Genomic DNA, 11,596 nt, shown 5'->3' on the forward strand with positions numbered 1-11,596 from the left:
CCCCCCCCCCCAACACACAGGTGTCCTCTTTTTTTGGAACTGGAAATATGGTAACCCTACCTAATATGTATGTTAATACTTGAACAGCTTAGCCATTATAGCAGGATTTCTCTTGCCTCCAATGCCAACGATTCTAACATGCTTGCTCCTCTACAAACCTGTAGTCTCCCTTGAAAGGGTGACCCAGAGGTAGCTGTGTTCAGTTGTGAAGGAGCAGTTGGATAGTGCCTATCCAGTTACTGTTGTCTTAATCTTGATTGATTCCTTTTCTCTCCAGTAGAAAAACAGCTGCATGTTGGAGCCAGTCTGCAGTGTCGACCTTGGAGCACAACGCCTTGCCTTGTCTCTGGACTGGTCCACAGGACGAGAGGAGTGGTGAGGAGGGAAAGGAATTGGGGAGCATGTGAGAGACAGTTCATTACTACCCTGTGCTCAATATGCTTAGAGCTGCTCTTCAGGTATCCTTTTATGCTGATAACTTTTGCTGTAGGGTCTCTGCCTAGGAACTGCTAATAAAAGAAATAGTTCATCAGCATCAGTGTGCTATAGAAGTCTGCTTAGTCTGAGCCTCAACTGGTGTCCCCAGTCATGGGAAAGGTGAGAGATGCTGTTTAGCAGTGATTGCTGATGTCTGCAGAATCTGTTGCAAGAAGTACACTAAAATGTTGGGTAGGCATCATGCTAAGGCTCGGCACTCTATGTGTGGCCTGTAAGTTTTGGAAGAATGAGTGGTGAGGACTGAGTCTAAGCCCAAAGGGAGGTAATCCCAACACGGATCAAAGGGGGCAAGAGGGTGCAAAACCCCCTATGGCTCACCAAAAGCATGCAGGAACATCTCCTAGCTAAAAGGGGGGGGCCATCACCAGGGAGGGCTATACCTCGGTTGCTTGGGGCTGCAGGGGGGGTGATCAGGAAGGCCAAGGTGGAGATGAAACTGGGACTAGCTACCCGGATCAAGGACAACAGGAAGTCCTTTTTTAAATACATAGGAGGTAAAAAGAAGGTACTGGGTAATGTGGGGCCTCTGCAAGACACGCTAGGAAATGTGGTCGTCACACCAGATGACAAAGCTAACCTCTTTAACAATTTCTTTGCCTCCATTTTCCTGAGCAGGGACCAGATCAGCCCCACCCCCCACCAGGACGCCCGCAAGCCCCAGGGGAGGCTCACTCAGGCTTAGGGTCAGTGAGGATCTAGTCGGGGAACTTTTGGAGGGACTGGATGCATTCAAATCAGCTGGTCCTGATGATCTCCACCCCAGTGTGCTGAGGGAATTAGCTGAGGTCATTGCGGGACCCCTGGCACAGCTTTATGAGCACTCATCATGCTCTGGTGTGGTGCCAGAGGACTGGAAAAGGGCCAATGTGGTTCCCATCTTCAAAAAAGGGAGGAAGGAGGACCTAGGAAACTATAGGACCGTTAGTCTTACCTCAGTCCTGGGGAAGCTCTTTGAGAGAATTATCCAGGAGCACACCTGCTAGGGACCGGCAGGGGAGATTATGCTTAGGGGCAACCAACACGGGTTCATTAGAGGCAGGTCCTGTCAGACTAACCTGGTGGCCTTCTATGACCAGGTCACAAAATCCTTAGACGCAGGTGTTGTGGTGGACGTAGTCTTTCTGGACTTTGGGGTGAGACGGTGTGGAAGGCCTTCCTGTTCTCATTAAACAACTAGGGGATTGTCGTTGACATCTACACAGTAAAATGGGTCACCAACTGGCTGGAGGGCCGCACCCAGAGGGTGGTGGTGGATGGGTCACTTTTGACCTCGAGGGATATCAGCAGTGGGGTCCCCCAGGGCTTGGTCCTTGGGCCCACACTGTTCAATATCTTCATCAGTGCCTTGGACGAGGGTGTAAAAAGCGCCCTGTTCAAATTCGCAGACAGCACTTAAGATGTGGGGGGAAAGTGGGCATGCTAGAAGGGAGGAATAGGCTGCAATCAGACCTAGACAGGTTACAGAGGTGGGTGGATGAGAACGGGATGGGTTTCAACACTGACAAGTGCAAGGTGCTGCACCTGGGGAGGAGGAACCAGCACCATACCTACAGGCTGGGGAACTCCCTTCTTGTCAATGCAGAGGCAGAAAAGGATCTTGGAGTCATCATTGACTCCAAGATGAACATGGGCTGGCAGTGTGGGGACACAGTCAGGAAGGCCAACCGCACCTTGTCATGCATCCACAGATGCATCTCAAGCAGGTCCAGGGAGGTGATCCTCCCCCTCTATGCGGCACTGGTCAGGTCGCAGCTGGAGTACTGCATCCAGTTCTGGGCGCTGCACTTCAGGAGGGATGTGGACAACATGGAGAGGGTCCAGAGGAAGGCCACTCTCATGATTGGGGGGCAGCAGGGCAGGCCCTAGGGGGAGAGGGTACGGGACCTGAACCTGTTCAGCCTCCACAAGAGAAAGCTGAGGGGATCTAGTAGCCGTTTACAAACTAGTCGGAGGGGACCAGCAGGCATTGTGGGAGTCCGTTTCCCTGAGCACTACCAGGAGTGACTAGAAATAACGGTCACAAGCTGGAAGAGCGTAGATACAGACTAGATATCAGGAGGTGCTACTTCACGGTCAGGGTGGCTAGGATCTGGAACCAACTTCCAAGAGAAGTGGTGCTGGCTCCTACCCTGGGGGTCTTTAAGAGGAGGCTGGATGAACACTTTGCTGGGATTGTTTGACCCCAGTATTCTTTCCTGCCATGGCAGGGGGTCAGACTTGATGATCTGCTCAGGTCCCTTCCGACCCTAACAACTATGAAGCTGTGGATGGAAGTAGGGCTGACTTAACCTAGTATTGAAGTGCTTGCATCCATTATGCTTTCTCTATGCATGTTACTTAAACAAAACTCTCACTCTGGGATTTTCCTCTCCTTCCTTACCTTTAAAGAAAGAGTAGCTATGATCTGCCTGAAGGAAGGGGGAGCTCTTGGTGCTGCTACTCCTTAATCACTTGGGGAAGCAAAAGGCTGGGGCTAGAAAACAAAGCTGGAGATGTCCTGGTCTGCTCTATGGCTGTCCTAAGGAGTCTCTCAATGCAGCCTTGGAACTTGCTAGTGCCCAAAGACCTATGTTCATGAATCAATTCCAACCCACTGTGAGCTGAGCTTGTGAAGATGACCTTGTCTATTTAGACAGTGAGAGGTAGTTAGCTTTGTTAACGTGAAGTCAGATGGACCGCAGAGTAGGGATGAACTTTATCAGTTAACAGAGTCAGAGATGCATAAGGTTTGATTCAGTTAGTCAGTTTGGTGCACCTCCTGACTTCTGTTTGGACTTTGTTGACTAAAGTTCTCGAGCAGGGGTATGGGGCTTTTGCAAGTGTGCAGAACAGTGTCCGCTCAAGCTCTGCTACTGCAGTTCCTGTCCAGATTTATCTTACTAGGTGAATAATGCAGATTGCATGTGAAACTAGGCTGTAATAAGACTTTAAGTGTGAAAGAGGAGGTGCTGGATGAAAGGTTGGGAAATTTAGATGTTTAAAACTCTAACATGGCCCTATCTTTTTCAGTTCTAGTGGGCACCCACTGAGGGTGATCAGCAGTGATTCAAAGGGGAAGCTCAGTCTACTGTCAGTAGATGAATCTGCTCCTTCTGTGAATGTCCTCAGTCAGTGGAAGGCTCACGACTTTGAGGCCTGGATTGCTGCTTTCAATTACTGGGACACAGAAATCGTGTATTCAGGTCTGTGAGCACCAGGAGGCCTTTGTGGGGAGGAGCAGTTGCTCTAGGAGATGCATGAATGTTTAAAAAGCACCCCTCCAGGGGAACCAGCCTTTGCTTCCTTCCCTTGGCTTGTGCATTGTAATGATGCTTCTGGCTTTGCCAGCATCATGGCATCTTGTAAATGGTGGAACTACAGCTGGAGGAAAAAGTACTTTTTGTGGGGGGTGATTGTAGGTAAAGCTAATCTGCAGAAGTTGGGACCGTTAAGATGTTTCCCCCTCCAAAATATTTGTTGCAAAGGAGGAAGTGTATTGCTTTGTAGCCTGAGCAGGCAACTGCAAGTGAGGGCTCGTGGGTTCTAGTCCCAGCTCAGTGATCAATATGCAGCCTTGGTAACCTGCTTCATGTCCAAGTGTTTGCTTTTCCATTGCAAAGTGGAACCTAATATTAACTTGCCACCCACAGTGGGCTTGTGAGCTTCATCTGATGTTTGCAAAGTACTCAGATCTAGGTAAAAATGCACCAAGTAAATGCATGGAGTAAGCTGTTTGTGGTACATGCAATGGCTTTTCCCTTTATTCTATTGGAAAAGGCATGTTGGGCTGTAGTATATGGTGTGCAACAGTTGTAAGGGTCCTGTGCTCTGCTTTTAGCAGGCTCCTGGGCGGTCAGAATGGTCTCTGCTTCCTAGAATGCAGCTTTTTTGCACTGACTTCCCACATAGCATTCATAAAAAAACAAAAACTATTTTCACCCTGTGCAGGTGGGGATGACTGCTTGCTGAGGGGTTGGGACATCAGGTGCAGCCCAGAGATGCCTATCTTCACCAGTGAGAGGTAATTAAGCCAAGCCAGCAATTGGGCATTGAATGAAGATGCAGAACTGACCCTGATTTGTGTCCCCTTCCTCCCACTCTACATAACTAGCATTCAGTTAAATAGCTTACATTACTTTGGTCTTATCCCCAACACCTCTAGTTCTACTGTGGCCAGTTGATTCGTTGGCATTTTGAGTGCTAGGTCATTTGGATGCAGATTATGGGAGGAGGTGGGCCAAGAGTCTTGTCTTGTTTCAAGGCTGCAGTGTGCCATCAAAACAGTTCTGTGACCTTTAGACTAGCCCTCTGCCTAGAATAGCCTCCAGTCTTTCTTTATGCAGAATGGCATGGCTAACCCTCCCCACTTTTCCATGTCTGTAACAAAATGTCTACTTCTTGGTGCCATTTAAAGATGCCAGTTGAAGCTGGATACCATGCACATGCTTGGGAGTGTGTGGCTTCCCAGATCCCCTTTACCCGGTCTGTCCTTTCAAAATAAGCCCAGGATTTCCCTCTGTTGCCATGACCTGTAGGTAATGCTGACTCATTGGGACAGATTGTTCTTCCCAAGTCTGTATGGCTTTGAGTTTTGTTTTTCTTTGTGTCTAAACTAGTTCACAAAGTTTGTACTAGGGTTGAGAAGGGGACATAAGTAGGTAGTGCAGGGTGGCAGCAAATGTGTCCACTATGCATGTCCAAGCTGGTTTCTTCTTTGTGCCCTCCCAGGAGGAAGGGGTATGGGTACTAACATGGCACTGGTTGGGGGGATCATTTTTAAAAAGAAGGTGCTTGACACAGGCCTTAAAAAACAAAAAAACAAAAAACAAAACAAAAAAACCCCTCCAAGAATAATTTAATTTGCCTCTTTTAAATTAAGGGAGGTTTTGTAAATCTTCTGTTTTTCCCCTTTCCCATCTCTCCTTTCACATTCATCTTTCATGCTGGTATAGTCCAGCTGGCAAAACCTAATTAAGGCAGTGTATATAACTCTTTCTCTCAACTGGGTTCCTTGTATAATCCTAATGAGACAAGTCGATTGCTACAAATTTATTGCCACAGGGAGCTATATAAGCTGCTCTGGGATGGAGCTGTTTTTTTTGGCAACCTACGTCCTATTGTGCCATACATTGCTTTTCTCCAAGGTTATCTGCATCACTCCTAGTAGAGAGCTGTGCAGAGGGAGCCTTGCTGTTCAGTAGGCTTCTTTTGATGCAACAGGCACAAATGGAGTTTTGAGAAGTGCCTGCTCCCTTGTGTGGTTTTATGGTGACTATTCTGGGGTTCAGGGTCATCCTTAACTACTGCAAAAAACAGATGCAGTGAAGGTTGCCAGCTTCAAGAATGAAGGGTTTACCTTCCTGCCTTGTGCCCTCTTCCTTGCTGATGCAGGCTATTCCTTTGCAGGCATTCAATGGGCGTCTGCAGCATTCAGTGTAGTCCTCACAGGGAGAATCTTCTGGCTACAGGAAGGTGAGTCCCTTTCAGCTGCTCTTTATCTGATATTCCTCAGCCACCTTGGTCTTTGCGGTTTACGACTGCTTCCCCAGGAGCTGTTCTTGTGGGGAAATAGAGGAGGAAACACATTTGTGTGTTTGTGGTTGGGGGTTGGGTCTTGTTTTTGCTGCTCCTGTGCTCTGTATTCTCTGAAAAGCATTTGGTATCTGCATGTTTACCTGTTTACCAGCTATGACGAGCACATTCTGCTGTGGGACACTAGAAACATGAAGCAGCCATTGGCAGACACCCATGTTCAGGGGGGAGTTTGGAGGCTGAAGTGGCACCCAACGTGTGAGCACTTACTGCTGGCAGCCTGCATGCATAATGGATTCAAAATCCTTGACTGTCAAAGAAGTTTGGGTAAGCTTTCAACAGAGCAGGAAAAGATGTGCTTTTCCTCTTCCACAGTGCTTTGCTGGTCATATTCCCTAGTGCCAGATGAAAGGGGCCAGTAGGTGCTATTGCACTGAGTGATGGAAATACAGTAATGGTATTAAATGTCTAATAATTATTGGGGATTGGCTAGGGGGTGTTGGTGCTCATAGCAATAGTAAAGAAACATCTTGGAGTCCTGGCTGGGTAGAGGTTACTCATACTCAGGGTTAAACCAATTGCTAGTCTTGGTGTCAGTGTGTTGATATAAGAGATGAACAAATTGAACAAATCTGTCATGGCACCAATGCTTTGAGCCCCTGCCGTGACAGATTTGTTCAGTTTTTTTCATCTCCCATATCAACACACTGTTGGTGTTGATGGCTTTAGAGGAGCTGCACTTCACAAGTAATCTGATGGAACCTGTGATGTGTACACCTCTGCTAGGAACCTAGAGAGAGTCTAAGTGACTCATTCAAGGTCTCTCAGGATGTCAAAGGTAGGACAGAAATTAATGGCAATTTAGGGCATACAATGGTGTTTTTGTTTTTTAATAGTGACCCTAAGTTTGTCAGGGGTGGCTTTTGGCTCCAGTTGTATATGAAGAGCCAGTTTGGATGGTCTTTTGGACTAAACATCTCTTACATTATTGCTTGCAACCTCAAGGGATTGGATTTGGTGGCCTGGGGGTTCTCTTCCAGTCCTATGTCTTTATTAGGTGCTTCCTGGTAACTCCGGGAAGTGTATCCTGAGCTGACAAATGTCTCCTGAGCAGCTGGCGGTTGCCTCAAACATGAAGAACCCTCCAATTATCCTAATCCAAAATGGCAGTAGAAAAAGCTCTGCACAATGTGTTTGTATTAATTATAGGGCTGTCACATCCCTTAATCAGGCCTTGATGGGTTTTGACAGCTTTGTGTAAAACTGATTTACCTGATGCTTCTCTGAGCCTTTTTTAGTCCTTCTTATACAAAGCCTGTACACGCATACTGATCCTCTTCTTCCAACTGTTCAGTGAGCTGAGCCAAGGTGAGGATAGCAAGAGGAAGCTGGCTGGGAAAGCTTCCTTCCACCATTGCCTCATTTCTCAGATGTATCTAATTCTTCCTACTGTGTAAAGGAGAATAGTAACACATAGGGTGGTGTGGGGGAATACTTCCTACATAATGTAGGTAGTGTTAGACCAGCTTATAGATGGGTTGTGACAGACTGGGCTTCACAACCAAATTTCTGTGTATTCATTTTTAGCTGAAAACGCTGACGAATGCACCATTCTGTCGTCTTACGTCTTGCATAACTCCTTGGCTTACGGAGCTGATTGGTCAAGACTGTCTCCAAGGGATCTGCTGGGTGTAAGACAGGACCCTTCCCCAACTGTCTCTTCTGAGGGGGTAGGGGCAAGAGCAGATCCAGGAGTCAAGAAGCTGGATCTCCAAGTCCAGAACCTGAAGATAGTTTATGAATCTCCTACAGCTACTTTTGATGTAGTGTTAGATGAGGATGGTGAAAACTCTGTGTCACAGGTCAAAGCAGAGATGGGGCCAGACCCTCAGTTTTTGCTTCCTGATGGAAGGGGATTGGACACACAGTGTGACCAGGCTGAATTGGCAAAGGCTCAAAGAGAGAGCAGCATCATAGCGACATGTTCATTTTATGATAACATCCTACACATCTGGAAATGGGAAACCAGCCAAACTAGCCCTTCAGAGTAAAGTATTAAATATTAATCCCAGTCTGAGAACATACATTCACAATGACATCATTGGAAAGCCTGTCGGATGGAAGAAACAGAAGATTTTTCTCTGTGAAGAGCTAAGCCTACAGCCTATGCCCAGTCTCACTTCCATTAGGGTTTTCCAGCTTTTTTTTCTTTTTGCCAGGGAGCTCAGGGTTCTTGAACATTTGCAGACATGCACTGTTTAATTTAAAGCAATTAGAATTTCACTATTTTGTCTTCAACTCTGACTAAACCAAAATTTTAGTTTCTGCCTTGCTGGGGGATGCAGTTAAACACTGGTGCATCTGCTTAATTGTCTACTGCTGTGATTTGTGGTGGGGCTGGTATATTTCAAGGGATACTTTATTCTGACATGAAATTCATCTCTCAATGGCTGTCTGCTGTTTGTAAGTCTTATTTGCTATTCCCTAGAGATGTGGTTGGATGCCATCTGCCTTTCTCCTTCCACAAAACAAAACTGAACTTTGCTGCAGCACTGAACTTGTTCAAGTTCACAAATTATTCAATAACCAGATTTTTTTTTCTGAACTTCCAAGGGAGTTCCCATCTGGTGTTAAGGCTTGTGCCTTACTTCACTGTATGATCTGTTTGTAAACTAGCATGTGCCACAAGAAGATACTATGCAAAGTTAGGCATGCTGATAATGGCATCTGCTTATAGTGACCTTCATACAGAGAAATCTCTTCTGGAAGAAGTGGTGTACATGATGCAACAGAATGCTAGTGCAGCTCCAGTGAACTGTATTCTGAACTGTTATTGTGAGGATTCTGCAATCTCTGCTTGGTTGTTTTTGTTTTGTGGTGGTGTTTTTTAACACACCTTCTGCATGAATTACAAGTTAATTTTATTGCCATCATTAAGCACTGCTAGTTTTGCCTAGATTATACAGTGAGTTTCTCTGTATTAGAGCTGCAGCAAAGACTATTAAAATGCCAGCCTGCACCAAATCTGTATCCTCTAATATTCCTAGGGAGAGACCTGAAATTCAGGAGCAACCCAGGGTTGACAGCTGTTTCAGATTTAAGGTCAAAAGTCTCCAAATGCTGTTAGTAACGTTCATTGGTGTCTTACAAAAATTGCTTCTGGCATTAATAATGCAGTCCTCATTCCTTCCTAGGATGGCTCCAGAACTCTACAAGGTTGAGCTGTAAGCTTTTTACTGTGACACATGAGCAAGACATTACATTGCCTCTGTGTTTCTAATTATCTCTCTCCAAAAAACAGCTCAAATTGCTTAAGTCATTTCTAGTTTGTATGGTTTATCTTTGAGAGTTATGATTAGTTTTTTTCAAAGGGAAGAAACACCAGCAACAAACACAGTATTTGTAACAGTGAACTGAAGTCCAGAACTGACTTATCTCCTTACTGCTGCAGGGCCCTTTTTCTCAAGTGTATACGTGTAGTTTGGAACAGCATCTTTTCAAATACTGTTATATGAAGATGCATATCAGCATTGTGAATAAAAGAGCTTTTGTTAAACTTAAAAAAAAACCAACCTATTTTTGGATGTTTCTAAAATAAAAGCAACTTTAAATGTTACATGTTTCCTTTTATTTATAGTAGTTGACAAATACTTTATATAGAGCAATGGTTCTGAACCAGGGGTATGTGAAGCCTCATCAGGGGGTATGTTGAGATGTATTTCATACATTGTCTAACACAGGTCAAAGGGCCTAAACAATTAATTTCCCATTGAAAGGGGGTACATGAAGTCTCACTCTGAGACCAAGGGGTACGTTGACTGAAAAAGGTTTAGAACTGCTGATATAAAGGGAACTTGTGGAAATATGTTGGTTCTGCTCTGCAGCATCTCTGCTGCTGGAGTTGAGACATGCTGCTTGGAATGCTGTTGCCAAGTAGATGCTCATAAAGCAACACCTTCTTTCTGTTTGTTCTCTAAAGAGGTTTTTATTATACATAAGGGACTCTGCCTCTGAGTACCAAGACACGAGAAGAAAGTGTTTAGAGATTAATTTGCACCCAACGGGAACATTTTGAATTTAAAAGAAAAAGCAGTGGGTGGCAATGTGAATACTAAGTTTGGAATTTAGAATCCTGGATATGCACGTGTGCAAAGTTTCGTTTGGGGAGGGGGAGTAGTAAGCACCACTCCTGTCACTGTGTCAGTCAGACTGACTCGGTCTCATTTTGGCAGCTGTTGCATACAGCCTGTGAAATTTTTTTAAGTGTTGCTGTTCTGAGGTCAAGCAAAAGTGACAGCCTTTTTTGTTGGAATCATGATTTTTACTGATCATGAAAATGCACGCAGGCACCTGAATAAACCATGGGGGATGCCATGGCACCCACGGGCACAGTGTTTGGAACTGCTGCTCTCTATTATGTTTGTTCTAAGCTGTCCACATCCCCCATGAAGTGTGGGACCCAAAACTGGACATGAATAAACTAGGAAGTGTGGCTTGGCCCTTGCCTGCAACAAATATTTGATATTAAAGTCTGACCTGTGTCTACTCAGGAATTAGTTAAATTACTTTATTACCATTATTTTTGGAATATCAGGCTTTACACAGGCCAACTTGGTGTCTATTAAAAGCTGATCCTAGTGAAAAGGCCAGCATTCTTCCTTCTGCAAGCCACATCCCTCCATTCAACATGGAAACAGTGGCAAAGTGTGCAGTCTTTAAACAGCTGCAGCCAGGCATAGGTGCTCTCAGCGCACGTAGTTCTTAGGGTACAGCTGGAAGAGCTTGCCCTCCTGTGTGGGCTCAAACCCATACTTCTCCAGGTTATGAGGGTCAAAGGTCCCTCCTTTCACATCCTTCTCGATCTGTGGGGCAACGAGGTCCATGAAGAGCTGCTTGGCGGTCAGCACGGGCTCTTCCCCCTCAGGAGCCTTGTAGGACACGTAGGGCTTGAGCTTGAACCCCGCCAGGTCTGGGACCACAAATTCGGGGATCATCTCCTGGATCAAGCGAAACCTGTGGCCCTTGACTTTCAAGCCCATCCCCTTGATGCCCCGGCCCTTGTTGTGGAACCGCGAACCGCGCTTGCTGGTGAACTCGGCCATGCGGTCCGCGCCCCGCACCAGGCCCCGCGTCAGCTCGGCGAGAAGCCCCATCCCGGCGGCTGCAAAGACAAGAGCGTGAGCGGGGCTGGGGCGTCCCCCTCGGCGGCTCCCCCAGCCATGTGAAGGGGGCCCACTCCGGTCCCGCCCAGCCCCAGCCCCAGCCCCAGCCCCCCCCGCCGCGCTGCCCAACCTTCCTCTCGCCTCCCTGGGTCGCAGGAACCGTCTCACTCTCCAACACCGATCCCTCTGATTGGCTAGCGGGGCGGCCACCCATCCCGGCCCTTCCTCTGTTCTCTAGCCAAACAGCGCGGAGAGTCTTGGAGCGGGGAGCGCGCTGGCCAATCAACGCGGAGAGATCCGGCCGAGGTGGGCGGGGCTGCCCTCCCGGGGAGCGGACGCGGGAGGAGGGACGTGTTTGTCTCTTGACCCCTGACCCCTCCCGGGGGAACCCTTCACCTTCAACCCCGTCGCCCAGTCTGGGGCCC

At 46.9% G+C, this 11,596-nt stretch overlaps 2 protein-coding genes across 2 annotated transcripts in view; one reads left to right on the forward strand and one right to left on the reverse strand.

Moving 5' to 3' along the window:
* The window catches only part of DPH7 (diphthamide biosynthesis 7), a 15,618-nt gene extending 6,036 nt beyond the window's left edge, over nt 1-9,582 (forward strand). Inside the window, exons 4-9 of the mRNA XM_019510409.1 lie at nt 281-375; nt 3,508-3,680; nt 4,426-4,498; nt 5,884-5,949; nt 6,164-6,336; nt 7,597-9,582. Of these exons, the coding sequence (XP_019365954.1) occupies nt 281-375; nt 3,508-3,680; nt 4,426-4,498; nt 5,884-5,949; nt 6,164-6,336; nt 7,597-8,060 (1,044 nt within the window). The 3' untranslated portion in view covers nt 8,061-9,582. The remainder of the gene's footprint in view (nt 1-280; nt 376-3,507; nt 3,681-4,425; nt 4,499-5,883; nt 5,950-6,163; nt 6,337-7,596) is intronic.
* A 972-nt stretch (nt 9,583-10,554) lies between these two features.
* Nucleotides 10,555-11,272, reverse strand: LOC109292813 (39S ribosomal protein L41, mitochondrial-like). Its single transcript, XM_019510410.1, has one exon. It carries the CDS (start codon nt 11,160-11,162, stop codon nt 10,755-10,757), a length of 408 nt encoding a protein of 135 aa, XP_019365955.1. The 5' UTR covers nt 11,163-11,272; the 3' UTR covers nt 10,555-10,754.
* Between the last annotated feature and the right edge of the window lie 324 nt (nt 11,273-11,596).

The sequence above is a fragment of the Gavialis gangeticus genome, unplaced genomic scaffold (genome assembly GCF_001723915.1).
Source record: "Gavialis gangeticus isolate Ggan-Ray unplaced genomic scaffold, GavGan_comp1, whole genome shotgun sequence".
NCBI lineage: Eukaryota > Metazoa > Chordata > Crocodylia > Gavialidae > Gavialis > Gavialis gangeticus.